Source organism: Microcaecilia unicolor, chromosome 1 (assembly GCF_901765095.1).
Source record: "Microcaecilia unicolor chromosome 1, aMicUni1.1, whole genome shotgun sequence".
Taxonomy (NCBI): domain Eukaryota; kingdom Metazoa; phylum Chordata; class Amphibia; order Gymnophiona; family Siphonopidae; genus Microcaecilia; species Microcaecilia unicolor.
In genome coordinates, this window is record NC_044031.1 from 649,080,593 (window position 1) to 649,108,536 (window position 27,944).

The 27,944-nt window shown below is 43.8% G+C and overlaps 2 protein-coding genes across 3 annotated transcripts in view; one reads left to right on the forward strand and one right to left on the reverse strand.

Annotated features, from left to right (window-relative positions):
* POLD4 (DNA polymerase delta 4, accessory subunit) overlaps window positions 1–607 on the forward strand; it is a 43,503-nt gene extending 42,896 nt beyond the window's left edge. For both annotated transcript variants that reach the window (XM_030185732.1, XM_030185740.1), the window contains exon 5: window positions 351–607. In XM_030185732.1, the coding sequence (XP_030041592.1) occupies window positions 351–375 (25 nt within the window). In that variant the 3' untranslated portion in view covers window positions 376–607. The remainder of the gene's footprint in view (window positions 1–350) is intronic.
* An 18,976-nt stretch (window positions 608–19,583) lies between these two features.
* The window catches only part of LOC115456575 (MLX-interacting protein-like), a 141,744-nt gene continuing 133,383 nt past the window's right edge, over window positions 19,584–27,944 (reverse strand). The window contains exons 14-16 of the mRNA XM_030185753.1: window positions 24,779–24,902; window positions 24,264–24,393; window positions 19,584–20,566 (exon numbers count right to left, since the gene is read on the reverse strand). Of these exons, the coding sequence (XP_030041613.1) occupies window positions 20,445–20,566; window positions 24,264–24,393; window positions 24,779–24,902 (376 nt within the window). The 3' untranslated portion in view covers window positions 19,584–20,444. The remainder of the gene's footprint in view (window positions 20,567–24,263; window positions 24,394–24,778; window positions 24,903–27,944) is intronic.

A 27,944-nucleotide genomic window follows, 5' to 3' on the forward strand; every position in this document is an offset into this window, starting at 1 on the left:
CAAGAGTAATTGAAAGGATGGGGAAAAAAGAGCAAGAGACAGAAAGCAAGAGAATGACAAAGTGCAACAGGGCGAGAGAGTGCTCGCAGACACTAGCCAGGAGAGACAGGCAGTGAAAGCTGATAGCTGTGTGACTCTCCTGCCTGAGCCATATAATCTCGTTAGACCGACCGTAAAATTGCGCTTAAGCTGCCTTCAGTGAGGTGCTACTCCTATCATTAAAAGATTTTTCTTATTCTGATTGTGGGCCTCTGGGGACCACACGGAACCTCAAGCACCATATGCTTACATCTTAATTATCACAGACAAGTCATAGCTTCCGCTCTGATTGTGTTTTATTTATCTTACAGTGTGTGGCATGAATACCCTATCTGAGTATCACCTGCACCAAGACGAGGAACCAAGAGCACAGTATACCTTCTAGCACTGCACTACCTTTTACACTGCATACTGGAGCTTCTTTTTAAAATGTTATATAGTTTGAATGCATATATGTTTTTGTAGCAAATGAAAAAAAAAACAAATTACTATGTTGTAAGTGTGTTGCAGCCTAGTATCAGCTTTTGAGAGATTTGTTTTTGTTTTAAATAAAAAGTTTTTGAAAATACCTTTGTTGACTCTGGGTCCCTCTGTTGCTTTGCTTCCAAACTTCTGGAAGGTCTCTGCCATGTGGACCAGGTTTTCCAGGGCATTCTGGAAGGAGAAAGACAGGGTGGGGTTCCTATAGAAAATATAAACTATAAAATTCTACTGCTTTGTCACCCTTTTATCCACCCATTTCCCCCTGTATCTCACCTAGTCCACCCCACCCACCCTCTTCCTCTGAGACTATCATTGAAATGCCTTTGTGTTTCACTTATATGATGTTGGCCAACATTTACTTTTTTCTGATCTGAAGAAGGGTTACCTTTAAAAACTAATCAAAAAATCTATTGTTAATCCAATAAAAGGTATCATCTTATTTTCTTTTCTCTGTTTTGATTGATTTCTATTACTGTAACTGAGAAAGGATTTCTGTGCGTCATATTCAACAGGTCTTTGACAAGACCCATTTTGGTAAACTCTAGTATAGTGAGTCATTTGGATTATTGTAATGTTCTTTACTCATTAGTATCAGATAAATTACAATTACTGCAAAATACTGCTGCTAAACTTATTTTGGGTCTTAAGAAATTTGAAAGTTTCACTTTTGCCCTTGCTACTCTGCACTGGCTTCTCATTCATCTGAGAGTTTTGTTTAAGATAGCTTGTTTAGTTTTTAAGATATTTGACAGTACATCTCCAGAATATCTTTTTAATTTGATTTTTTCTCTTTTAGTTCGTGATAGCTCAAGATCACGAGATGCATTTCGTTTGTTACTCCCTTCTTTTTCTGGTATCAAATATAAAAAGATTCTGGAGTCCTCATTCTGTTACCAGGCTCCTCAGTTTTGACTTTTAGTTCCATATGTAATACAAAGTTCTTTTAGTTATTTTCAGTTTTGTAAAAAATGTGAAGACTTATTTGTTTAAACATTACTTAACTTCATTTTTTTTCTTTTTTTTAATTCTATTATTTTTTACATTTCTTTCTGTTAACCGCTTTGAACCACTGGATAGTGGAAGTTGGTAGGATACAAGAGATATGTCACATCACATCAGAAGTTTGTTATTAGGGCTGTTTAATCCAACCCAACCCAAGATGGCCAATGTTATGACCTTACCACTGCTTTAGGTTCCAGGAACCTGCTACAAATCATGTAGTGGAATTTTGCAAAGGGCCACACTCCCCCCCCCCCCCCACCCCCCCTCTTGGTAGACAGCAGGAATCTTTCTGTCTCTGTGACTGTCTGTCTGATCCATTACACATTAGAAATATCACCAGACACTGCATCAAAACTGCATCAATATTTAAAGTTAACTGTTGACCCCTGATGTAGCCTGTTTGGCAAAACATGGCAACATCGGGCGTTTCCCTAGACAAGGATGTCCTATATTGAATAAACCTTGGTTTTATCCACCTGATATTTATGGTTTTATCCACCTGATATGTTTCTTTGTGGCATATGGCATGGTCATGGAAGTGCAGGATCACATGCCTTCCATCATGCCAACAGTACTGAGCACTCCACCCTGCTCACTATGACTTTTTTTTGTGTGAGACTATTCTAGAGGAAGGAATGAGTGCCCTGTTTAAGCTGAAAAGGAAATATCTCCCAGTTTCTAGTATCAACACAAAACAATTGTTCAGACATGATAACAAAAGAAAACTAAGCTGTGAGAGGCATGAAAATTAACATCAGCAATGAATGGAGTTAAAGAAATCCTCTGAGGTTGGGTCATAGCTAACCTGACAGAGCTATAACCGCAGGTGAAAAATAAGCTTCAGACAGCTGCTGTATTTGGACCAAACTCTCTATATATTTTATACCTATTTATTTACTTACTTAGAGGGTCTTTTACTAAGGCGCACTCACGTTTTTAGTGCGTACTAAAAATAGGTGCACGCTAAACAGAGATGCCAATGCTTAAAAATTGCGCACGTAAATTCTAATTCGCGCCGATAATTACTTGTTATTGACCAATTATCGGTGCCAAGAGGCTTGTTAAACAATTTAGTTGTGCGCACAACTTTAGTCACCATATATAGAATCCGGGAGTTTCTGGGAATCTCTCAGTGCAATATTATGCTGGACAGTCTCTAACTCTGTCACATCAGCGACTGTGCAGCTGTTTCACTTCACCATGCTCCCTCCGTGATTCACACAGCTTTCTCCCATTACTGCTTTCAAGGGAATGTTGACAGGAGCTGTGCTACTGTATGAATTTATTGTTAAGTGCTGTTTTACTCACCTATGTGAATTATTTGCTTTATTGCAATTGTACATGTATATTTTGTAACCACGCTGTATGCTTTTAGACTGAAAAGACAGCTAACCAGTTTTAAAATAAGTAAAGAAAGTTACAGATGGCATCAGGCTTAATTTAATAGGAAATTTATATCCTGCCTTTTGCAGTGAATACTTAGGGCCTCTTTTATGAAGCTGTGCTAGAGGCCAGAAAGCCCAGATCTGAATATTCTAGCAGATCCCTGAGTAAGAGAGCCTTGCTCCCCACAGACCTGGCCATTGATATAAATGGTGGGGACAGGATTGTGTTCCAAAGGGGGGACTTGTTTGGGTAATTTCAAAAGATAATTGTCACGTTTGTGACCGTTTTCTTGTCTGTGCTCACCTTGCCCTCTGGTGGCCAGACCTGGTGGCTGCAATGGACTGTCTGTTTACTGTCACCCGTTCCAGACTTCAGCCCAGTTCAGTCCAGAATCAGATCTTCCAGGCTGCCAGAATTGCTTTCCTTGTTTGTACCTGAACAGCACCTGTAGTTGCCTTGTGATTGCTGCAGCTGATGGGCTTTATTAATCACCTAGAAACTTCTGTGTTTGCCTTTGCATTGTCTAACGTCCCTGGTATGTGGGTGTGCTCTGTGCACTTCTGCCTAGTCCAGTTTTATTCTGAGTTCTTCCCTGGTTCTTGTTTGTTTGTGTGTAGTTAACTTTGGTTTTATTGTTTAGTTCCTAGTCTTGTTTCTGGTCTGCATTTCCTTGTCTTGTGTCTGTGTTCTTTATTAGTGGCTGCTTGGCAGCTTTTAGACCTGACTCCCTCCTGTCTGTGTTTCTGTCTTAGTGGCTGCCTGGCAGCCTGTAGTCTTGACTCTGTTGCGTGTTTCTTGCTGGTATCCAGTTCCTGCCCAGTCCGGTAAGTCCTGCCGGCCGCCTGCACCCAGGGGCTCAACTCCTGGGGAAGGGTAGTCAAGTGCAGGTGAAGCCTTGCTCCAGTCCTGTGTTCCAGTCCAAGTGTTCTTGTCCAGTGTGTTCCTGCTTTCCTTATTCCTGTCTGCAGTCCCTGCTTTGTGTGTGTGTTAGCCCAGTGCTGGTTGGGGTGGTTTTGCCTGCCTCTGCCACTCCTCGGCAGCGGCCCAAGGGCTCACAAACCTAGTTGCTGCTTTGAGACTTGACAATAATTTCATTCGCTTGGATGAGGGAAAGGTGAGTAGTGGAGTGCCTCAGGGATCGGTGCTGGGGCCGATTCTGTTCAATATATTTGTGAGTGACATTGCCAAAGGGTTAGAAGGTAAAGTTTGCCTTTTTGCGGATGATACTAAGATTTGTAACAGAGTGGACACCCGGGAGGGAGTGGAAAACATGAAAAAGGATCTGCGGAAGCTAGACGAATGGTCTAAGGTTTGGCAATTAAAATTCAATGCGAAGAAATGTACTTAGGGAGTAGAAATCCACGGGAGACGTATGTGTTAGGGGAAAGGGAAATGGGACTTGATATACTGCCTTCTGAGGTTTTTTTTTTTTGCAACTACATTCAAAGTGGTTTACATATATTCAGGTACTTATTTTGTACCAGGGGCAATGGAGGGTTAAGTGACTTGCCCAGAGTCACAAGGAGCTGCAGTGAGAATTGAACTCAGTTCCCCAGGATCAAAGTCCACTGCACTAACCTCTAGGCTACTCCTCCAGTTAGGTGGTGAGAGTCTGATATGTACGGACAGGGAGAGGGATCTTGGGGTGATAGTATCTGAGGATCTGAAGGTGACGAAACAGTGTGACAAGGCGGTGGCCTTAGCTAGAAGGTTGCTAGGCTGTATAGAGAGAAGTGTGACCAGCAGAAGAAAAGCGGTTTTAATGCCCCTGTATAATTTGTTGGTGAGGCCCCACCTGGGGTATTGTGTTCAGTTTTGGAGGCCGTACCTTGCTAAGGATGTAAAAAGAATTGAAGCAGTGCAAAGAAAAGCTACGAGAATGGTATGGGATTTGCGTTACAAGACGTAGTAGGAGAGACTTGCTGACTTGAACATGTATACCCTGGAGGAAAGGAGAAACAGGGGTGATATGATACACACGTTCAAATATTTGAAAGGTATTAATCCGCTAATGAACCTTTTCCATAGATGGGAAGGTGGTAGAACTAGAGGACATGAAATGAGATTGAAGGGGGGCAGACTCAAGAAAAATGTCAGGAAGTATTTTTTCACGGAGAGAGTGGAGGATACTTGGAATGCCCTCCCACGGGAGGTGGTGGAGATGAAAACGGTAACGAATTCAAACATGCGTGGCATAAACATAAAGGCAGTGGCGTACCAAGGGGGGCGGTGGGGGCAGTCCGCCCCGGGTGCACGCCGCTGGGGGGGTGCCGCGCGCCTCTCGGCTCTTCGTTTTCATGCTCCCTCTGCCCCGGAACAGGTTACTTCCTGTTCCGGGGCAGAGGGAGCATGAAAATGAAGAGCCGGCAGGCGCCCGGCACCCCCCCCCCCCCCAGCAGCGTGCACCCTGGGGGAGGTTCTTTCGCCGGGGGATCGGGGGTTCTTTCGCCGGGGGGGGGGCGTCGCGCTGTTCTGGGGGGAGGTGGCGCTGCACCCGGGGGGTGGGGCGCATCGGCGATTCGCCCCGGGTGTCAGCCCCCCTAGGAATGCCACTGCATAAAGGAATCTTGTTCAGAAGGAATGGATCCTCAGAAGCTTAGCCAAGATTGGTTGGCAGAGCCGGTGGTGGGAGACGGGGCTAGTGCTGGGCAGACTTCTACGGTCTGTGCCCTAAAAATGGCAGATACAAATCAAGGTCAGGTATACACAAAAAGTAGCACCTATGAGTTTATCTTGTTGGGCAGACTGGATGGACCGTGCAGGTATTTTTCTGCTGTCATCTACTATGTTACCACGTATAACAAGTTTTTTTAGGCTGTCAAATGTTAGCCATTTGGTTCTGGTCTGAAACCATAGTAATGTTCTGATGGTATATATATATATATATTTTTTTTTTTTATTTGTACCCTGCACTTTCTCACTCATGGCAGGCTCAATGTGGCTTAGGTACTTATTTGTACCTGGGGCAATGGAGGGTTAAATGACTTGCCCAGAGTCACAAGGAGCTGCCTGTGCCTGCATTGGGAATCGAACCCAGTTCCCCAGGACCAAAGTCCACCACTCTAACCACTAGGCCACTCCTTCACTCCATTGACATTGTCTATCAAGGTATCTGACATATGATAAACCCATAAAACAAATGTATAACATTAACAAATTGCATTTGCATATTTAATATATTCAAAACAAAAGAAGCAAATGTGTAGCTTTGAAGTATAATGTTTATATAAGTGAATGCTTGGTACTGACACATAGCATTTGTATAGATATGGATAATCAATAGAAATAAAACATGGAAAAGAAAATAAGATGATACCTTTTTCATTGGACATAACTTAATACATTCTTGATTAGCTTTCGAAGGTTGCCCTTCTTCGTCAGATCGGAAATAAGCAAATATTGGTAGATGACAGTATATATAAGTGAAATATCAAAGCATTCCAGTGACAGTCTAACAGGATGGGGGTGAATAGGTGAGAGACAGGAAGAGTCGGGTGGATGAGGGACAGGGAGATATGCATGGAGATAGGAGGGTGACAAAGATACAATAACAGAGACCTTTTGTTGCAGGGAAAACAACAATCCCCTGCAGCAGATCCTATGGTCACTTTTGTGATGAGATACATGTCTGGCAGCGACATCACCGTGTGCATAATAAGGAGACACTGGGAAATCGTGAAGGCACACCCGGTGTTTATGGACCAGCATTTCCGGATAGCATTCTCCCGGTCAAGAAATCTTAAGGAATTACTAAGTCCGGCACTATTACCTGAGGAGGGGGTGATTACTGTAGATGTCCATCAGCCTGCGGGTCACTTTAAATGCAACAAATTGAGTTGCAAAACTTGTGTTACAACCATCCTGGCCAACAGCTTCGTGAATGGGGTCGACAGGAAAGAATATTTCCTTAGAAATCATACAACCTGTTTGACTACTAGCGTAATATACATAATCAGATGTCCATGTCACAAGATTTACGTTGGCAAAACCAGCAGATCCCTACATGCACGGATGACGGAACACCGTTCTTGCATTGCCTAACGACTCCCTGGAGCTCCACTAGTACAGCATTGAATTCAATTCTTGCACAAGTTTGAAGACTTTTTGTTTATGGCGATAGATTGAGTGGCCCCTTTGCGACGGGGGGGAGAGGGGTGATGTCAACAGGATACAGTTACAAAGAGAACTCAGCTGGATATACTGTTTACAATCCATAGAACCCACCAGCCTCAACACCAGTATGCGCTGGGGTTGCTACACGTGAGCCAACAGCATTTGCTGTCTGGGTACAATCAGATCCGGTAGGAGATTGTAAGCTCTGTCGAGCAGGGATTGTCTCTTCATGTTCAAGTGTACAGCACTGCGTATGTCTAGTAGCGCTTTATAAATGATAAGTAGTAGTAGAGTTCTTCCGGGTGCCACACTAAAAAAAAACACTGCCGCCATTGTTGTTTCACAGCACACTGACAGTAGATCACCATCACATGAGTTGGAGCCAGACCCAAATGATGCTTTAGTTCACCAACTGACACCGATATTTACTGTTAGTTTTCTTGACAGGTTCATATAGGTCCAGATCTCTTGATCAAGCCCTTGCGAAATGGGTACCGGTTGAGGTCTGAGAAGCCGACTGAACGTAAAGCTAAGTGATCATACTTTGTAGTTGATTATTCACTGCCTTTATAATTGGATAAGAAAGAAAAAAATACTGGAAAAATATAATTTGAAAAAATATAATTTGGGAGGAGGGGGTTTTTGCCTATGATAACATCAATCACATAAGGGTAGTCACCCTGACACTGAGTGTTGACTGCGATTGCCACACGCTTCTGTTGTGATATTTTAAGGCTTTTTCTCCCCCCTCTTATCAAATTAAGAGTTAGTCACATGTGAACTGGTTTGTCTAGTCAGCAGTGAATAGACTCAGGTCATGTTACAACCGACTTAAGGAGTCTTAATATTTCTAGAATAAGCAGCATAAAATCTGTTTTACTGTTCTGGGATTTTGCCTGGTACTTGTGACCTGGATTGGCCACTGTTGGAAACAGGATCCTGGACTTGATAGGCCATCAATATATCCCAGTATGGCAATGCTTATGGTTTGTTTGTTTTTTTTGTTACATTTGTACCCCACGCTTTCCCACTCATGGCAGGCTCAATGCAGCTTACATATTGTATACAGGTACTTATTTGTACCTGGGGCAATGGAGGGTTAAGTGACTTGCCCAGAGTCACAAGGAGCTGCCTGTGCCTGAAGTGGTAATCGAACTCAGTTCCTCAGGACCAAAGTCCACCACCCTAACCACTAGGCCACTCCAAAATGGTGCCCTGGTCCATCCTTGCCAATTGAGGATAGGCACAAGGCAGGACCATCTCCTCTCCCCACTGCTATTTTCTCTGTTTCTGGAATCCTTTTGAGCAGATAACGTGGTTATGTCCTGACATAGCAGATGTGGAAGTGGGGAGGGTGACAACACAAAGTAGCCCTTTAAGCAGATGACATCCTAATATTCACTGATAGGCCACTTCTCACACTTCCTGTGGCTGTGAGGTGATGCCAACTGTACAGTATTATTTTGGGTTACAAGCTTAATGTAGCCCTTCATCTTAATGAATGAAATCATTGACAGAATTAAGCCACACTATCCTTTTCAGTGGAATTTTAAGAACTTAAATGCTTGAGAAAAGTGATTCTGGTGCAGCTGGATGAGCTGTATGTTTTACATTATCCTTTCATGTTTAAGCACTGTATGAAAGACTTGATTAGATGGAAACATTTCTCTACTTCCTTGTTAACCACAATTAATGTTATAAAATGAATACTGTGTCAAACAATATTTTTTTTTGTTCTCAATACTTCCCTGTCTGGTACCAGATGGTTTCTTTGGTGATTTGAATAGCGTTACTATAGCCTTTGTCTGGAACAGAAATCATCCTAGGATCTCTCTGGATGTTTTAGCCAGGTCTTGGGAGGTAGAGGACTATCTCTGTCAAATTTTAAATTTTATACCAGGCCTCCCAAATGTGGGTGGCAGCAAACTAGTATGGAGCCAGCTGGGCTCTCCAATAACATACAAGCATATAAAAACAATTGGATATATAGAAACATGATGGCAGATAAAGGCCATATGACCCATCCAGTCTGCCCATCAGGGGTGGGCCTGGACGGGCCCAGGCCCAGCCACTTTTGCTCGAGGCCCGCCCTAACTAGCTCCAACCCAACATCCCTCGCTGCCTTTTCTCCCCCGGCTCCGTGTCCGGCCACCTGGGAGTGTTGCCTGCCTTAAATTCTGCTCCTCCCCGCCGCTGTCTTGGTCCCTGCAGCATTCTTTTTTTGGCCCTTCGCTGGCAGTGCTGCGATTCACACAGGCAGCTCCACTCCCCTCTTCTGCATCCATCTGGCCCTACGTAAACAGGAAGTGCATCAGAGAGGGCCGGATGGACGCGACAAAGGGGAGCGGAGCTGCCTGTGTGAATTGCAGTGCTGTCGGCGATGGGCCAAAAAAGAATGCTGCAGGGACCGAGGCAGCGGCGGGGAGGAGCAGAATTTGAGACAGGCAACGCTCCCAGACAGCCGGACCCGGAGCCATGGGAGAAAAGGCAGCAAGGGTGTTGGATTAGGGCAGGATGAATTGGAGGAAGGCAGAAGTGCTGGACTTGGGGGGGGGGGGGGTGGAGGGAAGGGAGAGAGCTGCTGGATGTGGGAGGAAGAGGAGGAGGGGACTGAATGGAAGGGAGAGAGTTGCTGGAGGTGGGAGGAAAAGGAGGAGGGGATCTGGATGGAAGCTTCTGGCCAGGGGAGGGAGAGGAGGAAGGGACTGGAGGGAAGGGAGAGAGCTGCTGGACATGGGAGGAGGAGGGGGACTGGATGGGAGAGAGCTGCTGGACTTCAGAAGAAGAGGGGGCTGGAGAGAAGGAAGACAGCTGCTGGGCTGGGAGAAATAGGAGGAGGAGACTGGATGGAAGGGAGAGAATTGCTGGAGGAAGAGGAGGAGGGGATCTGTATGGAAGGGAGAGAGCTGCTGGACTTCAGAGGATAAGGGGGCTGGAGGGAAGGAAGACAGCTGCTGGACTGGGAGAAAGAGGAGGAGGAGATTGGAAGAAAGGGAGAGAGCTGCTGGAGGAAGAGGAGGAGGGGATCTGGATGGAAGGGAGAGAGCTGCTGGATGTGGGAGCAAGAGGGGCGAGGAGAACTGGAGGGAAGGGAGAGAACTGCTGGTACAGCACAAGGAGGGAGGGAAGGGAAATAGAGATACTAGACCCAGGAGATGAAGGAAAAGGGAACAAATACTAAACCTACAGTGTGAAGGAGGAAGGGAGGGCGGGGTGGGTGGGCGGGCAGGCAGGGAATCAAGCAACCAAACCAGAATCTGGAAAGGGGAGGGAGAGGGAGAGAAGCTGGATGGGGTAGGGTCAGAGAGGGTAGAGATATAATGGCACTGGGGACGAAGAGAGGGGAGAAGCTGGACAGAGAAATTAGGGACACAGAGAAAGGGAGATACTAAACATGGAGAAAGATAGAGGTACAGAGATGGAAGAAGATGGATAGTGGACATGGAGAGAGAGAGTAGAACTATCAAATGGATATGAGACCTTGGTGAGTGAGTTAAGAGAAGGATGTAGAAACCAGAGACTGGGACCAACATGACTTGAAAAATAAAATGAGCAGACAACAAAAGGTAGAAAAAAGAATTTTATTTTTCTATTTTGTGACTAGAATATGTCAGATTTTAAATGTACATCCTGCTAGATATGGCTGGGGCTGCACCTTCTTCAGCTTCCAGCTGGCCTGGGGTTCTCTCTGGCTAGGGGGCCAAACACAGTTGCCCTAGTTGTACCTCCCCTAACACTGTCTCTTGCATGTGATTTTCCACAGTATAGGAGAAATGCATCTCTTTGTATTTCTCTTTGCTGTGCTAAATGCAAGGTCTGGGCTCTTGGGATTTTGATTTAATTTGTTTATGGTTTGTGGTCACTTATTCTGTATTTGTGTTCTGTGTGTGTGACCAAAGTATTCTGTGAGCATCAATTTTCTATGTAGTATTCTATAGTACTTTGGCTTCTTCAGGTTTCTTGATGTATTGATATTTTAGGGCCCCACTGTAATATTTAGGGCATATTTAAGGAAAACATATGTGTGTTGGTGGACCATGGCTCAGTGGAGGATGAAGAGTGCACCCTCTTATATTTCCCCTACCTCTCAATGTGGCCTGCAGCCACTGAGGTCAGCACTGCTAGTCCCATTGAAGTTATTGGGAGTGGGGTAGGTGTGCGGTAGGAGTAGGGGCGTGGGCAGGGCATATCAGGTGGCAGGTGTTTCACTAGTGCCCATCCACCCAACCTGTTGGCCCACCCAAAAATTGCCTTCTGGTTAAGCCACTGCTGCCCATCCTCTGTAACCCCTAATTCTTCCTGTTCCTAAGTGATCCCACATGCTTATCCCATGCCTTTTTATATTCTGGAACAGTCCTAGGCTCCACCACCTCCACCAGAGGCCATTCCACGCCTCCACCACCCTTTCTGTGAAATAGTACTTCCTTAGGTTACTCCTAAGCCTATTCCCTCTTAACTTTGTCATATGCCCCCTCATTCCAGAGCTCTCCTTCATTTGAAAAAGGCTCTCTTCCTGTACATAAATGCCCTTGAGATATTTAAACGTTTCTATTATGTCTCCTCTCGCCCTCCTCTCTTCCAGCTTATACATGTTGAGGTTCATAAGCCTGTCCCTATAATTTTTGCATTCAAGACCGCTTACTAATTTCGTAGCCGCCCTCTGGACTGACTCCATCCTGTTTATATCTTTCCATAGGTGCAGTCTCCAGAACTGCATGCAATACTCCAAATGGAGCCTCGGTAGAGACTTATACAATGGCGCTATACAATGGCCTCTCTTTATGCACCCAAGCACCCTTCTGGCTTTGACCGTCGCTTTTTCTACCTGTTTGGAAGCTTTAAGGTCATCAGACACAATCACCCCCGTCCTGCTCTTCCTTCGTACACTGAAGCACTTCACCCCCTATACTGTACTGTTCCCTCGGATTTTTGCGACCCAAGTGTATGACCCTGCCTTTTTTGGGATTAAATCTTAGTTGCCAAATATCGGTCCATTCCTCCAGCTTCACTAGGTCCTTCCTCATGTCATTCACACCCTCCAGGGTGTCCACCCTGTTGCAGAGTTTAGTATCATCCACAAAGAGACAAACCTTACCAGACAGCTCTTCTGCAATATCGCTCACAAAGACGTTAAAAAGAGCCAGCTCTCATTACCTCTCGCCTTGACTACTGCAACCTACTCCTCACTGGCCTCCCACTTAGCCATCTATCCCCCCTTCAATCCGTTCAGAACTCTGCTGCACGTCTTATATTCCACCTGAACCGATATACTCATATCACCCCTCTCCTCAGGTCGCTTCACTGGCTTCCGATCAGATACCGCATACAGTTCAAGCTTCTCCTTCTCACCTACAAATGCACTCAGTCTGCAGCCCCTCATTACCTCTCTACCCTCATCTCCCCTTACATTTTGCTGATATTAAAGAGGAAGAAGCGACAGGTCTTGGCTGTCTGCTGGATATGCGCAGAGAATGAGAGGGAGGAGTCGAAGATGACTCCAAGGTTGCGGGCAGATGAGACTGGGAGGATGAGGGTGTTATCAACTGAGATTGAGAGCGGAGGAAGAGGAGAAGTAGGTTTTGGTGGAAAGAAGATAAGCTCGGTCTTGGCCATGTTCAGTTTCAGGTGGCAGTTGGACATCCAGGCAGCAATGTCGGATAAGCAGGCTGATACCTTGGCCTGGGTCTCCACGGTGATGTCTGGTGTGGAGAGATACAGCTGGGTGTCATCAGGATAAAGATGATACTGGAAACCATGAGATGAGATCAGTGAGCCCAGGGAAGATATGTAGATTGAAAAAAGAAGAGGTCCAAGAACAGATCCCTGGGGAACTCCAACAGAGAGCGGGATGGGGGTGGAGGAAGAACCATGAGAGTGTACTCTGAAGGTGCGGTGGGAGAGACAGGAGGAGAACCAGGAGAGGACAGAGCCCTGGAACCCAAATGAGGGCAGTGTGGCAAGAAGTAAATCATGATTGACAGTGTCAAAAGCGGCGGATAGATCGAGGAGGATAAGGATGGAGTAGTGGCCTCTGGATTTGGCAAGGAACAGGTCATTACAGACTTTAGAGAGTGATGTTTCTGTCGAGTGTAGAGAGCGAAAACTGGATTGAAGTGGATCGAGGATGGCCTGAGAGGAGAGGAAATCAAGGCAGCGGCTGTGAATGGCACGCTCAAGTATTTTGGAGAAGAAGGGTAGGAGGGAGATGGGGCGGTAGTTGGAGGGACAGGTAGGGTCAAGTGATGGTTTTTTGAGGTGAGGTATGACTACGGATTTGAAGGTGTCAGGGACCGTTGCAGTGGCGAGAGAGAGGTTGAGGATATGACAGATGGAGGGGGTGACAGTATGAGAGATGGTGTTAAGTAAGTTGGTGGGGACGGGTTCAGAGGAACAAGTTGTGCCTTTCAAGGAAGAAAGAAGGCGGGCGGTTTCCTCCTCGGTGATATCAGGAAAGGAGGAGAAAGAGTTGGTTGGTTGGTTGAGGGAGAGGGTTGAAGAGGAGGAGGTGGCTTGGTAATGAATTCAAGGTTGATCTTTTGCACCTTGTCGCAGAAGTAGTCAGCCAGTGATTGAGGAGTGAGGGGGGGTGGGAGCGGAGGGCACTTTGAGGAGGGAGTTAAGGGTGGTGAAGAGATGACGAGGGTTGGAGCTGAGAGAATTGGTCAATTGGGTGTAGTAGTCCTGTTTGGCAAGGAATAGGGAGGACTGGAAGGAGGATAGCATGAATTTGTAATGAAGGAAATCTGAATAGGTGCGAGATTTCCTCCGGTGCCCCAGCTACAAAATAAGTACCTGTATATAATATGTAAACCGCTTTGACTATAACCAGAGAAAGGCAGCATATGAAATCCCATCCCCCTTTCCCTTACCTGTTTCAGTCACACCCAGGGTACAAAAAGGTGCTCTGATTGAGCAGCTGACCACTGGAAGGATTAAGGCATGACACCTCCTTAATCCCCCAGTGGTTGCTGTCCCCCTCCCTCTCCTCTGAAAGTGAAACCAGAAAGGGATACAAGGCTGTATGACAGCTTCAGGTATTATGGGAATTCTTGACGAAGTAGGTCTGAGGAGTAGCCCAGTGGTTAACGCAGTGGATTTTAAATCAAAGGACACAGGTTCAAATCCCACTTTAACTCTTTTTTTTTATTATTATTGCGAGCCCTCCAAAAACAGAAACATACCTCCTGTACCTACATATATAAGCCACAAAATAAAAGAGTTAAAGTGGGATTTGAACCTGAGTGGGTCCATTGGTTTAAAGTCTACTGCACTAACCACTAGGTTGCCCCTCTACTTTGCAGGGGCATCTGTGTGGCCATTCTTCTAAGTAAGCTGCTGAGACCTCAAGCAGTGGCCTCGCAAGACTTCCTCTTGAAGACTCTGCAGACATTTTGAAGATGTGGCCAGTATCGGGCAGAGCATCGGCAGTGAGCAGGAAAGAGAGGGCTTCTTTCCTACCCAATGAAGCCACTAGACCACCGGGGCGAGTTAAGTAGGCTCTGGAGCTAGGGTGGAGCTGGACAGCCAGATCTTCATCCCCATTACGGTGGGGTAAAATAATTGCGATCCCCGCTCCCACTACTGTGTAATGTCTTACCGTTATGTGGTAACATTGCATAATTTAAAAAATATTCCTCATTACCATGGTAATTACCACAGTAATGGTTACTGTGTCACTCTCTATCAGAAAGGTTTCAATCTTACTCTGGGTTATTTTCTGGCAGAAAAAAAAATATGTTGTATAAGTGGAAGGACTTGAGATTCACCCCATCATTTCACACCATGCTATGGTGACAGGAGAGGGGGGGGGGGGGTTCAAATTAATGATGATAAATGACAGGTGGACTGAATACCTACAACTTAACCACACAGAGGAAGTGGGCACAGGAAAAGCCTACCTTAAGGGAATCCTTATCCAACAAGCAGCTCAAGAATGAGGTAGGAAAACAGACAGCTGCTGTTGGACAAAATTTCTGACCTATAAAGGCTATGTTAATGTATTTCTAAGAAGAATATGTACATCTCATTGTTCTATTCTCAGCATTTATATCCCACTTATATCAACAGGGTATTAAAGCGGGTTACAAAAACATTTAAGATCATTAAACTTACTAATCCAACAGGCTTGGCAAAACATTAGTTAAAATCATCTTCTAATCCAACCCAAAATATTTGCTAAAAAGATAAGTCTTCAGAGCTTTACGAAACACCAAATAATTACTTAACCTACAGATCTGAAGTGGTATTGAATTCCAAATTTTACTCGATTGGTAATTAAAGAGCTATCATGAAAGTTTTTGTAATGAACATGCCTAATAGCAAGAAAACCCAGTCTAAGTAACTTCATCCAAAACGCGAAGTCCAGACAATAGGAATAGTTAAAAGTTGAATTTGAGAAAGTGGGCAACAGGCTACCTTAAACTCAATGCGAGCACAGAGCAGATAGCCAATGCAAGTTTCTCACCAGCGGAGTTCCACAATCAAATTTTCTTTGGCAAATATCAACTTCGTTACAATATTCTGCAATAATTGCAATCTATTATACAGCAGTCTCTGACATACACCAACATATAAAGAATTACAATAGTCAATTTGAGACATTATTATTGCCTGAACCAATATTCAAAAATGTTCTGGAAAAATAAAGTTCTAATTGCTCTTAAATGATGTAATTAAAAAAAATTCTTACTTAGATAATTCACTAGGACTCTACTCATTTAGAATATCTAGTATGAAAGACTAAGAGGGATTTTTTGTAGTTTGGGAATAGGGTTGGCACACTATTAGCTTGGTAACTGAAAAAAAGTGGCAGGCTAGTTTGGTCAGCAACATAATTGGCAAAGAGAGCATTACTTGTACTTCACATACAACATTGCACAGGAATTCAGGAATTTTTATAAAACTCTATATACATCAGAATTCCAAATACCCATGAAAGAAATTAAGTATTTGGGATACAGTAGTACTTCTTAGGTTTACTGAACATGAAAAGGTGGGTCATAATGAGATTACACCAGAAGTGGAGAGGGTGATCTAAGGATTGCCAAAATGGAAAGCCCCAGGAGAAGACAGATTCTCTAGTGAATTCTATCAAGTGATGTACCAGAATCTATCTGGACTCCTGGAGGGTGGTGTGATCTATAAATCTGTGTATCACACTAATGTGGCAGATCTGCTTAAAGCAGGGAAGGATGCCACTAAGTGTGCTAACTACAGACCTATTGCTCTCCTGAAGATAGTCATGAAAATTTTTGCAAAGCTTTTATCCATTCGCTTGGAAACTCTTCTGCCCAACATAATACATCATGATCAACCTCTCATGGGGGATAATGTGCAGAGAGCAATAGATTTAATTGATCACATACATCAGAAAGGGCGATATCCGTGGCCGTAGATGCTGAAAATGTGTTTGATTGGGTGGAGTGGAGGTTTTTTTTGAAGTAATGCACAGAGTGGATTTGGGAGGTCTTTTAGATTGCTGGGTTAAAGCCATGTATGCAGTACCTCAAAGATACATAGTAGTCAATGGAGTTAAATCTGACCCTTTCATTCTAGAGAGGGGAACCAGACAGGTATGTCCTGTTACCCCCCTGTTGTTTGCTATAGTGCTGAAATTCCTAGCAGTGGGAATTGGAGCATCTCCTAACCTACAGGTTAAGGGTAAAGAACATAAAGTGCTACTATGTGCAGATAATACTCTTACTTTTCAGAGACCCGAAGGACTCCACACCAGCTCTTCTGTCGGAACTGCGGGCCTTTGGGGCAGTATGTGGGTTTAAGGTGAAAGTAGACAAAATGGAGGCCCTGATTTTTTCAATATGTACTCAACAGAACTGGGTCTGCAGTTCCCTTTCAAAATCACCTCTTCTGATAATATGGGGTATCTGTATCGTCTTATTTATTCTAGATTAACAGAGCAAACCAGGACTGACTTACAAGGATGGGGGTCAGAGTTACTTACTTGGTGAGGATGTGCAACCATGATTAATATGATGACACTCCCAAAACTTTATTTTCAATGTTACTACTCATGGCAATCCCTAATTGGAAGTTAAAGGAAGAAAATATTCTGAAATTATCTATGGCAAGGCAAGGACAAAGATAGCAATGCTTGCCCCTTTTTTTTCCATTTTTGAGACCAGTACATTGGGAGGACTCAGGGGGGGAGGAAGCTGGATCTAACTACAGAATGGAGGGCGTTTGGAGATAATCAGGGTTTTGCACAGACTGCTTCCCATAGAGTCAATTAAGTGACATTCATTCTAGGTCTACCTCCTATTTACAACTGCTTAGAACTTACCTAGAAACATTAAGGATGTAAGTGTATTGATCTTTTTTTCTGATATATTGTTGATGTCACATGCACAGTTGGTGGATACAACTGATAGGAGGATACCATTTTATCAATATTTTCAACTTTGTGATTTTTTTTTTTTTTTTGCTTAAGCTCACTGTTCACAGTAACATAACTAGGGCCTCCATTAAATTAGAAGTAGCTCTTTTTAAGAAAACCGCAGGGAGGACATTATCATCAAGATCCTTTCCCCCTCTTTCCACATCTCATAATATTCTGTTCTCTTCTTCAACTCTCCTTCCACCCCAACACTAACCCATGACCCCTTTATTTCTCTACCCATATAACAAAATAAATTATACAGATATAAGGGAATCTTGAAAAATGTCTTTTTATAATTACAATAAAATTTACATTTAAGATGCAAAACTATGCATATGTATTGAAATATCATGTTACAGAAGTTTCTATTACAACACCTACCCCCGAGCTGCCAGTCAGCTGGAGGCTATGTGCAATTCCATAAAAGAGTATTTAAGCAGTCTATTCAAGCATAAGAATCATGAAACCTCCCATTACAAAATGTCTTCAAGAGAACATGTGAAATTCTGATTCTTTAGCAGGAAGTATGAGATTCTTAGATGATGGTAACAGACACCCAAACTCAGTCACAGATCAAATCAGGGGTACATATAGTTCACCACAGGATTCAAAGGCAAGAGTTAAGGGTGAATCTGGTAGTGTCAGCCCAGCCAATGTGGCCTTGGTTTTAAAGTCTGGTGGAAGTCAGTAATAGAACTGCAAATCCAGAAAATGTACTCATTCAGGGTACAGCTCCACCATGAGTCCCAAAGTAATGGTGTGAAAATTGAGTGGTTGCACCTGAAGAAAAATAGGTATGCTGATCAACTTCTAGATCTCCTTACAGAACTGCATCTTCTATTACAGCATACTATTTTGCCTGGTACACCTCAGCTCACAGCTATATGAATGAGAGATGCCAGTAATGCTTATGTAAATTTGTTGCATGTGAAAAGTCACTAGTCTTCAAGCATGGTCGTTCTTGCATTGCATTTTCTTCTGACAAAACTGTGTTTATTTACAAGATCAGTCCTGGTTTTCATATAAGTCAGAACATTTAGCTTTTCATACTACCTGATTCTAAGAACTGGGGGGGAAAAAGACAGCTGCATTCTATGCCTAGGAATAGAGCATTGAAATATTATTTCAATAGGACATCTAAGCAACTGTTTATGTATAGTGCATAACTACCTGAGTACTTCTATTTCCAGACATGTCAAAAAACTGTATTTTGGAATCCTGGGAGAGTAATTTTTAAAAGTCATCTAAACTGCCTATCTGAAAACTGTCTACCCTTTCCCCACCTAGAAGGCACAAGAGGAATGAACAGTTTATATAATTTTAACCAAGGAAATAATAGGTGGGCTCAGAGGTGGCAACAATTCACATTTTGTGTTTTTGCATGGTCAAGTACCTGCAAATAAAACAAGAACAAATCTCTGCATGCACCTTTTCCTGGGGTACTTTTCAAAGGGAAACATGCTTGTACTTCTCCTTTGAGAACTGATGCAAAGGGCACAGGGTAAAAGTAACCTCAAAATTTGCATCAATGCAGAGAAGTTTTGAATTGCCCAGACCAATTCACGCATAAGGAGATACAGGTGGCTGTTTCAGTCTGGTCTACTTTCTTTTACAGAAAAAGTTCATCAGAGAAGAAGGTTTGCAAGGTGGACATCTGGAATTTCTTACTTGCCTACAATGAACCTGTAGTGCTTCGAAAAGATGTCCACAAATGCACCTTTCAACGGAGGATTCATGCTGCACAGTTCCCCTACAAATAAGATACTGTGTGGGCAAGGAAGCAGATGCACAGAAAGGAAACGTTGGCTTATCTGTTAATTCCTGTTTTATACATCAGTGAGGAACAACCCATCACAAGTACAGAAGTAAAGTTTTTCTATCATTTTTTTTTTTTTTTTTAGTAGATGGAGAGGGTTATGAATGTGTTTTGCTGTTGTCAGAAGTTCCCACTAAAAGATTTTGTCATCTGGAAAAGGAGAAAACACAAATCCCACTCACATGGTGTAGGAGATAGAAGACCCCACAAAACTAATGTTCAGTGGCCTGTCTGCAGCAAGAAGCACTTAACTCTATGGATCCAGGTAGCAATCTCTCCATCAGGAATGCTAGGTCGCCCTCTAATGGAGGAAACATCTAAAAAGTTAAATTTAAATAGGTTGCTAGCTTCTTTTTTTTACCATACCAACTACTAAGCTCTTCATCTTTTCCCTAGGAAACAAAGTAACATTTATGCATAAGAAAACACTGTATCATCATAAAAACAATATTTGTTTCCAATAATAGAAATTTCAGATTTATCCTAGCAACAACACTCATTTTAGCCTAGTTTCCTAAAGGAAAACTAATCTTATGAAAGCCAGCACATGCTTGTGTGACCCCTACTGCCTTCTACATCATTTGTCCATTTTAATTTAACTTGAGGTCACAGAGAACCTAGTGATCCCTAGATCCCACCATTCACGTGTCCTTGATACTTAGAATGGCTTTTACTTTCCTATATATTCCTTGGGACTTTCCCTTTTATTAACAATCTCTAGGTAAATTTCCCTGGACTGTGATCCTGTCCAGTACACTCCCTGCTACTCAGTGTAGTGTAGTGTAGTGTGGGTGAGGTGTGCATGTATTTCCACAGAGATTTCCCTTTCTCACCATCAGGATGTTCCTGTCCTATACTACAACTCCTTTGTCTATAGGTTCAGGAAGTTTCTCTATTTCTTCTCTTTAAGAATGTTCTGTGTGTGGACTGACTGCGTGGTCAGTAGTTCTGTTCCAAACTGCTCTTGCATTCCTGTTTCCTGTAGTATTTCCTCAGCTCCCTGGCATCTGTCTCTGACTTAATATTCACAGTCAGAAATCCTGAGGAACTTCAGAGACAAGCAGAGGATTGAGGTATTACTTCTTTGTGTCATTCTCCTGTACCAAGAGGCTGGTTGTTCATTCTGTAGCAGCTGCAGATCAGGCAAGAGTTTGTGTGTTGCTGCTCAGGAGGGTCTGCACGCTGTCAGTTGATCTGAGGCAGCAGCTCCTAGCTGTGGCTCTTGCTGTGGCTGCCCTTCATGACTGCTTGTCTCGCCTGCTCAGGAACACAGGATGGGTTGGAAAGGATGGAAGTAACTTTACTGAGCTGTAGCACACAGCCCAACATAGCTGGGAGGGAGAAGGAAGAAAGGGAATGTGAAAAAGGGAGACAGGCCGCACAAAGGAGACACAACATGGATAATGAGCATCAGATATAGCAACAGCATGAAAGGCAAGACAGAGCAAGTAGAGGGAGAGAGATCAAGGCAGACAGGGTGAGGACAGAACAGCCCAGTTCCAACAGCATGGAGACAGAGAGAAGAGAAAAAAAAAAGAGAAAACAGCAAGTTAAGACCTTTAAATAACATTTCTTTATAGATCCTATTCCTTCCGTGAAGGTGTCATAGGTTGCGATACATTTTTTTGTTTTCAATTTTTAACCATAGAAGTGTTTTCAGAGAATTGCCTAAGCTATACAAAGCATTGCTATGTGCATTTACTGCCGCAATAACCAGGACACAAGAACTATTCCAGTTTTTCACAAATTTTTTCTGCCTTGCTGATCTCTGTCATGAGTATGTCAATCTTTTCAGGATGCTGCAAGCTCTGCACTTGCTAGTTAACAAAAAAAGGGTAGGGCAGAGTTTAAAGGAACCACCTAAAACCATACAAAAACCACTTATAAAACCCCAGAAAAAATAGATGGCTTGCTTTTGTTAAAAGTGTTTTCAATTAGCCAGTTTTGGGTGGATACCAAATATATATAGCAAAGAGCTCCTTTGCATGCATTTGCATGTTTTGCATCTCACAACTATGTACCCCACGGTGACTTAAATAGTGCTGCGTTAATGCCCTTTAATACCTGTTAAGGTGCAAATAACATGACTTAGAGCCCTGATGCAGCTTGATAAGTACTCTCCTTAATGTTCTTTTTAATTGGAATCGCTGTGGAAACAAGCTTCTTTTTAACCTGATCTTCATCTGCTTGGGGTTTTATCCCTGCCAATGCACAGCTGTTGGACTTCCCCATCCTGCTGCTACAGGTGGGCTTTGTGTTAGTCCCGAGCCTCTTCCTAACGAACTTTGAAGTATTAGGGCCGGTAAGGTGAGCCGAGCTGTGTAAATTCCCTGCAAAGGAGAAGGTGTGGAGAGGTGATCACAGCTCTGTTGTCACTGGCTCATTGCTCTAGCTCACTCACTGGGGCTCACCCGACTGCAATATGTTAGCAGAGGCTGACTATGAAGGTATGCTTCAGCCAGATGAGTCTGCTCTGCAGCTCAAGTCACATTCCAAGTGCTCAAAACAAGTCTCTCCCCTTCGGACTCTTGTGGATTGGTGGGGGGGAGGGAATAAAAGTTCTTCCTCCCTTATCCTCCAAGCCCATGGGTTGAAATTGCACATACTTCCATTCTACTTCAACAATATTTTCTATCATTTTGAATAATTTATTTGCTTTTTGCAGGTCATCAGGAAAGCAAACCTTCTGGTGGCAGACACTGGATGGTGTTGAACCTCTAGTGTGAATGCCTTATTCTCTTGCTTGTCCATGAAAAATACTCCAGCATCATTGCTTCAAGGATAACTTCCACAAGTGGGGGAACCAGATCAGTCTCTGCACTCTACACATAGTTCCTGGAAGGGGGGGGGGGGGGGGAATTTGGTACGGTTTCTGCTACTAAAGATATCAGCAAATACAGAAGATCTATGCCCCAGAGAAGGAAAAATGTCTGGCAGTAATGAACTTTCTGATATTCTGGAGCACAATGCTGCCAACCTTTTGTTTAGTACTGTTGTGAACACATCCATCTCAAGTACATCCCATTCAAGAGCAACCCTGTTTGCTATGTCCTGGTCCAGAACCACAAGTGGAAGCCCAGGTCACAGCTGATCGATAGAATGTTATTCTTTTCTGCCAGACACGACTCTTCAAGTCATCCTGAAAGAGATGGCCTAGTTTCAAACCTACACAGCCTCGTCTCCCTACATAGGAGGGAGGAGGAATCCTGTCCCTCCTTGTTTGTTCAGGTGCAGAAGAATCACCATGTTGCCTGTCTGAGCAAGTAAACAATGGCCCCTATCCGATTTTGACTGTGTTTCTTTCTTTCTTTCTCCAGTTTGTGGTACTTCATTGCATTTTTGGACAAATTTTTTATGAAGCGTTTTTATGTCAAATTTTCCATGGATATATAATTACAATATCAGCAGGCACTTCTTCATGTCTCAGCTGGTTTCCTATGATTCTCCCATGGTATGTAATAAAATATTACATTTATATCTACTGATGTAGTACAGTACCTTGGACCACTTTTTAGCCAAGAGAGGGATACCTGTGTTTATCAATGGGATTAACTGTACATTGTCTCTGGTGGTTTACACACTTGAATGTTTTAAACAGAACGTCATTTGTGGAAATGTTAGTCACCCAACCATCAGCAACCTTATACAGAGGTGATTAATTCCGAGACACATTTTGAAAGGACAAAACAAAAAGAAAGAAAGAAGTTATACTACATATGTTTTCATAGTCACATTTGTCCTTTCTTAAGCTGTGGTCTCTAAAGTTGTATATCACTAGAAGTTTGGCTGTAGCAGCATCTGATAAATTTAAATTTCAGATAGATATTAAAAACTACTTGAACCATATATTTTGTTCCATGGTAAGGAACTATTTTAGAAATCAAAAAGAACAGCATGATTTATCAACAGTATAGATCAGTGTCCTGCAACCTGGGCACCCTGAGCTTACCCCAAGGGTTCTTCGGCACTGCTGGCACAACCCCTAGAACACAGGTAGTGTTTAAAAAAGGTTTGGAAAAGTCCATAGTTTGCTAGTGAGATAGACATGGGAAAGCCACTGCTTGTCCCTGGGATCAGTAGCATGAATCTTGCTACTATTTGGGTTTCTGCCAGATACTTGTGTTCTGGATTGGCCATTGTTGGAAACTGGGCTAGATGGACCATTGATCTGACCCAGTATGGCTATTCCTATGTTCTTACAGTTCAAATCAGAGCCATATGATGGAGGAAGGGAACAGTTATTCCAGAGGCAACGCCAGCAGCATGCACTGCAAAAAGATTATAGTGGGGAGGGGTATGAAAAACTGTGAAGATAGAGGACCAGCCTGGTAGAGTCTAAGGGCTTTATAGGAGTGTGTGAGGGAGTCTATAGGAAATTACTACTCTTCCTTAATAATATTACCTCACAGTCATGGAGCCACATTAAAGAACACACTAGAGGATAGGGAGGAGATTATTCAGCAATAGCAGAACAGGGAGGACGTGGTCTAGGCAGGACTAAATGAACAGATCTAGCCAATCACAGCACACAGCCAGAAGTGTACCAGCCAGTCAAAACATAGTGATTGGGGAGGAGCTAAATCATAACTCACAGAAGAGTACTGGCTTAGCTCTACAACACCTCTTTAGAGAAACAATTAAAAAATAGTATGCCCTGTTTGTTTGCCAGACCTCACCATCCTTTCTGAAAGTATATGTTGTTCCCATTTACACTTTGAAGCTGGATGTCCAAAGGCACAAAAGTGCTCTCTGCCAGGATGGAGCCCTAAGCACCACTTCTCACTCTGGTTCTAATCCCTGGGGGAAGCTAGGGCTGCTGAGGTAGCATTTGTGGCCCTGGGATTAGAAGGAAGAGCCACATGGTGCTCTTACAGTTACATTTAAATACTGATTCATTAAGCTTAATTCTCCATGGACAGAGAATGGTAAAAACTTTGTAAATCAGATCCTCAGTAATCATCTACAGATTCATCTATTAAAACAGCGTTGAAGGAGTGGAGGGAAGATCAGGATAGAATAAACACTCACCAGGTCGAAGGATAGGCAGGGTACAATGCTGGTCCAACCACGTTAGCACTGAACAGCAGAACTCATCCAGATTACTGGTGCTAACTGTCTCCTGGTATGTTTCAAATAAGGGTTTAATGATAATGCTGAACTATGCAGGAATCAAGGATTTATAAAATTTCTTTCCAGAATGCCCAGCATCCCATAGAGAACTCCTTATATCCCATATATTCCATCACTATCACCTCTAGAGTGCCATTTGTCCAATGTTAGGAAAACTGGTCACCATACATCTCATCTCCTAAGCTCCTTTCTGCATCCCTCTCAACCCTGAAGTGTCTGCTATCTCACACTGTTAGGAAGTGGTGTCCATCCCTCTAAGCCTCCAGAACTCACTTGGTCCTACACTGGAAAGTGTGTCTATTTTCTGTACACATAAAAATAAGAGAATAATGTATAAGACAGACAGTGAAATAGAAAAAGCAGGTTAAAAGAGTACAGGAAGACACACACAAAAACTAAATTGCTCAGGATACAAGCCAGAATTTCCAATTCTGTAAGGTCCGGCTTCGTACGTAGTTATCATAGAGATGAGTCATATGATCTGAATGATGGACAACAACTGGAGCGCCTGTGGCTGGCAACTGTTGCTGGTAATTGCTGCAAGAACAGAACCAAAGTCACAGACTATGAATTGAAGTTAAAATACATCAATCTACATATGCAAAGCCTGAACTCAAAAGGCAATCTGGGTACCCTGATGCAATGAGCATATGATGCACCCACTTTCTTTATTACAGTGCCAGTCCTTATCGGTTTTATTTTGTAAACCGCCTTGTGTTGTTAGAAAGGGGGTCTTATCAAGTTTAATAATTATACTGCTTTGTTATCCTCTTATCAGCCATCCATCTCTCCTTGTCTCTCACCCACTCAGCTCTTCCCGTTTCTCACCTAACCCATCCCACCCTCCTCCTGTGAGACTGTCATTGAAATTCTTTTGTGTTTCATACATTCTGATATTTCTCAATATTTGCTTATTTCTGATCTGAAGAAGGGTTACCTTTGAAAGCTAACTGAAAAAAATGTATTAAGTTAGTCCGAGGACAGAAGCTGATTCTCACACATGGGTCGGCAATCTGCTCCAGCACAGGAATCGGCATAAAACATAGCAAAAAAACAAAATATTTGCCAGAACCTTCTGGTGCGCGTGCAGCGACGCACCGCAAAAGCGCGGACTGACTTCCCACCCGCTGCGCAAGCATGTACCTCTGTTAAGTCCAAAAGAATAACAAATAACTCCAAGGGGAGGTGGGCAGGATTGTGAGAATAATCAGTCTGCTGTATTTGGAGAATACCTGCTACAGCTAAGTATCTTCGCTTTCTCTGAGGACAAGCAGGCTGGATTATTCTCACACATGGGGTATCCCTAGCATCCAGGCTCACCGAAAACAAGAAAACATTGGTCAATTGGGCCTCGCAATGGCAAGGACATAACATAGATTAACCTGAAACTATATACAACTAGTTGAGAGTGCAGCCTGGAACAGAATAAAATGGACCTAGGCAGGTGGAGTTGGATTCTAAACCCCAGATTCTGCAGCACCGACTGGCCAAATCGACTGTTGCGTCGGGTATCCTGCTCTAAGCAGTAGTGTGATATGAATGTGTGGACTGAAGACCACGTTGCAGCTTTGCAAATCTCTTCGATGGAGACTGACTTTAAGTGAGCCACCGACGCAGCCATGGCTCTTACATTATGAGCAGTGACAGGGCTCTCTAGAGACAGCCCAGCTTGGGCATAAGCGAAGGAAATGCAATCTGCTAGCCAATTGGAAATTGTGCGTTTTCCGATGGTGACTCCCCTCCTGTTGGGATCATAAGCAACAAACAACTGGACGGACTGTATGATGGGCTTTGTCTGCTCCACGTAAAAGGCCAATGCTCTCTTACAGTCCAAGGTGTGCAAGCTGCTTTCGCCAGGGTGGACATGAGGGCGGGGAAAAATGTGGGCAAGACAACTGACTGGTTCAGATGGAACTTAGGGTGAGCAGAAACCTAGGGTGAGCGCAGAGGACTACCCCGTTGTGATGGAACTTAGTATAAGGTGCATCCACTACTAGGGCCTGAAGTTCACTGATCCTACTAGCTGAAGTAACAGCCACCAAGAAAATGACCTTCCAGGTCAAGTACTTCAGATGGCAGGAATTCAGTGGCTCAAAAGGAGCTTTCATTAGTTGAGTGAGAACGACGTTGAGATCCCATGACACTGGAGGAGGATTGACAGGGGGTTTTGACAAAAGCAAATCTCTCATAAAGCGAACAACTAAAGGCTGTCCAGAGATAGGCTTACCTTCTACACGCTGATGATAAGCACTGATTGCACTAAGGTGAACCCTTAATGAGTTAGTCTTGAGAACAGACTCTGACAAGTGTAGAAGGTATTCAAGCAGGGTCTGTGTAGGACAAGAGAGACGATCTAGGGCCTTGCTGTCAAACCAGACGGCAAACCTCCTCCATTTAAAAGAGTAACACCTCTTAGTGGAATCTTTTCTGGAAGCAAGCAGGACCCGGGAGACACCCTCCGAAAGACCCAAGGAAGCAGAGACTGGAGGTTGGAATGTAGAAGCAGTCCCTCTTTCTGGGTGATGAGGGTCGGAAAACAGTCCAATCTGCATAGTTCTTTGGAGGACAATTCCAGAAGAAGAGGGAACCAAATCTGACGTGGCCAGTAGGGTGCAATCAGGATCATGGTTCTGCGGTCTTGTTTGAGTTTCAGCAAAGTTTTTCCTACTAGAGGTATATAGGAGGATACGCATACAGAAGGCCTGCTCCCCAATGTAGGAGAAAGACATCTGATGCTAGTCTGTCGTGGGCCTGAAGTCTGGAACAGAACTGAAGGACCTTGTGATTGATTTGAGTAGCAAAAAAATCCACCAAGGGGGGGGGTGCCCCACACACGGAAGATCTTGCGAGCAACACCCATATTCTGTGACCACTCATGAGGTTACATTACCCTGCTCAGCCTGTCGGCCAGTCTGTTGTTTACGCCTGCCAGATAAGTGGCTTGGAAAAACATGCTGTGACGGCGTGCACAAAGCCACATCTTGACGGCTTCCTGACACAGAGGGCGAGATCCGGTGCCCCCCTGTTTGTTGGTGCAGTACATCGCAACCTGATTGTCTGTTTGAATCAAAATGATTTGGTTGGACAGCCGATCTCTGAAAGCCTTTAGAGCATTCCAGATCGCTCGGAGCTCCAGGAGGTTGATCTACAGACCTGTTTCCTGGAAGGACCAGGCTCCCTGTGTGAAGTCCATCTACATGAGCTCCCCCACCCCAGGAAGGATGCATCCATTGTTAGCACTCTCTGCGGCTGAGGAATTTGGAATGGGCATCCCATGATCAAATTGGGCCATATTATCCACCACTGAAGAGAGTTGCGAATGACGGTAGACAGTTGGATCACATTCTCTAGATTCCCTGCAGCTTGAAACCACTGAGAAACTAGGGTCCATTGAGCAGATCTCATCTGTAAATGTGCCATGGGTGTAACATGTACTGTGGAGGCTATGTGCCCCAAGAGTGTCAACATCTGCCGAGCTGTGACCTACTGAGACGTTCAAACCGCAGACACTAGGGACAGATGATTGTCTGCCCGTGCCTCAGGGAGATATGCTTGAGCCGTCCTCGTGTCCAGCAGAAC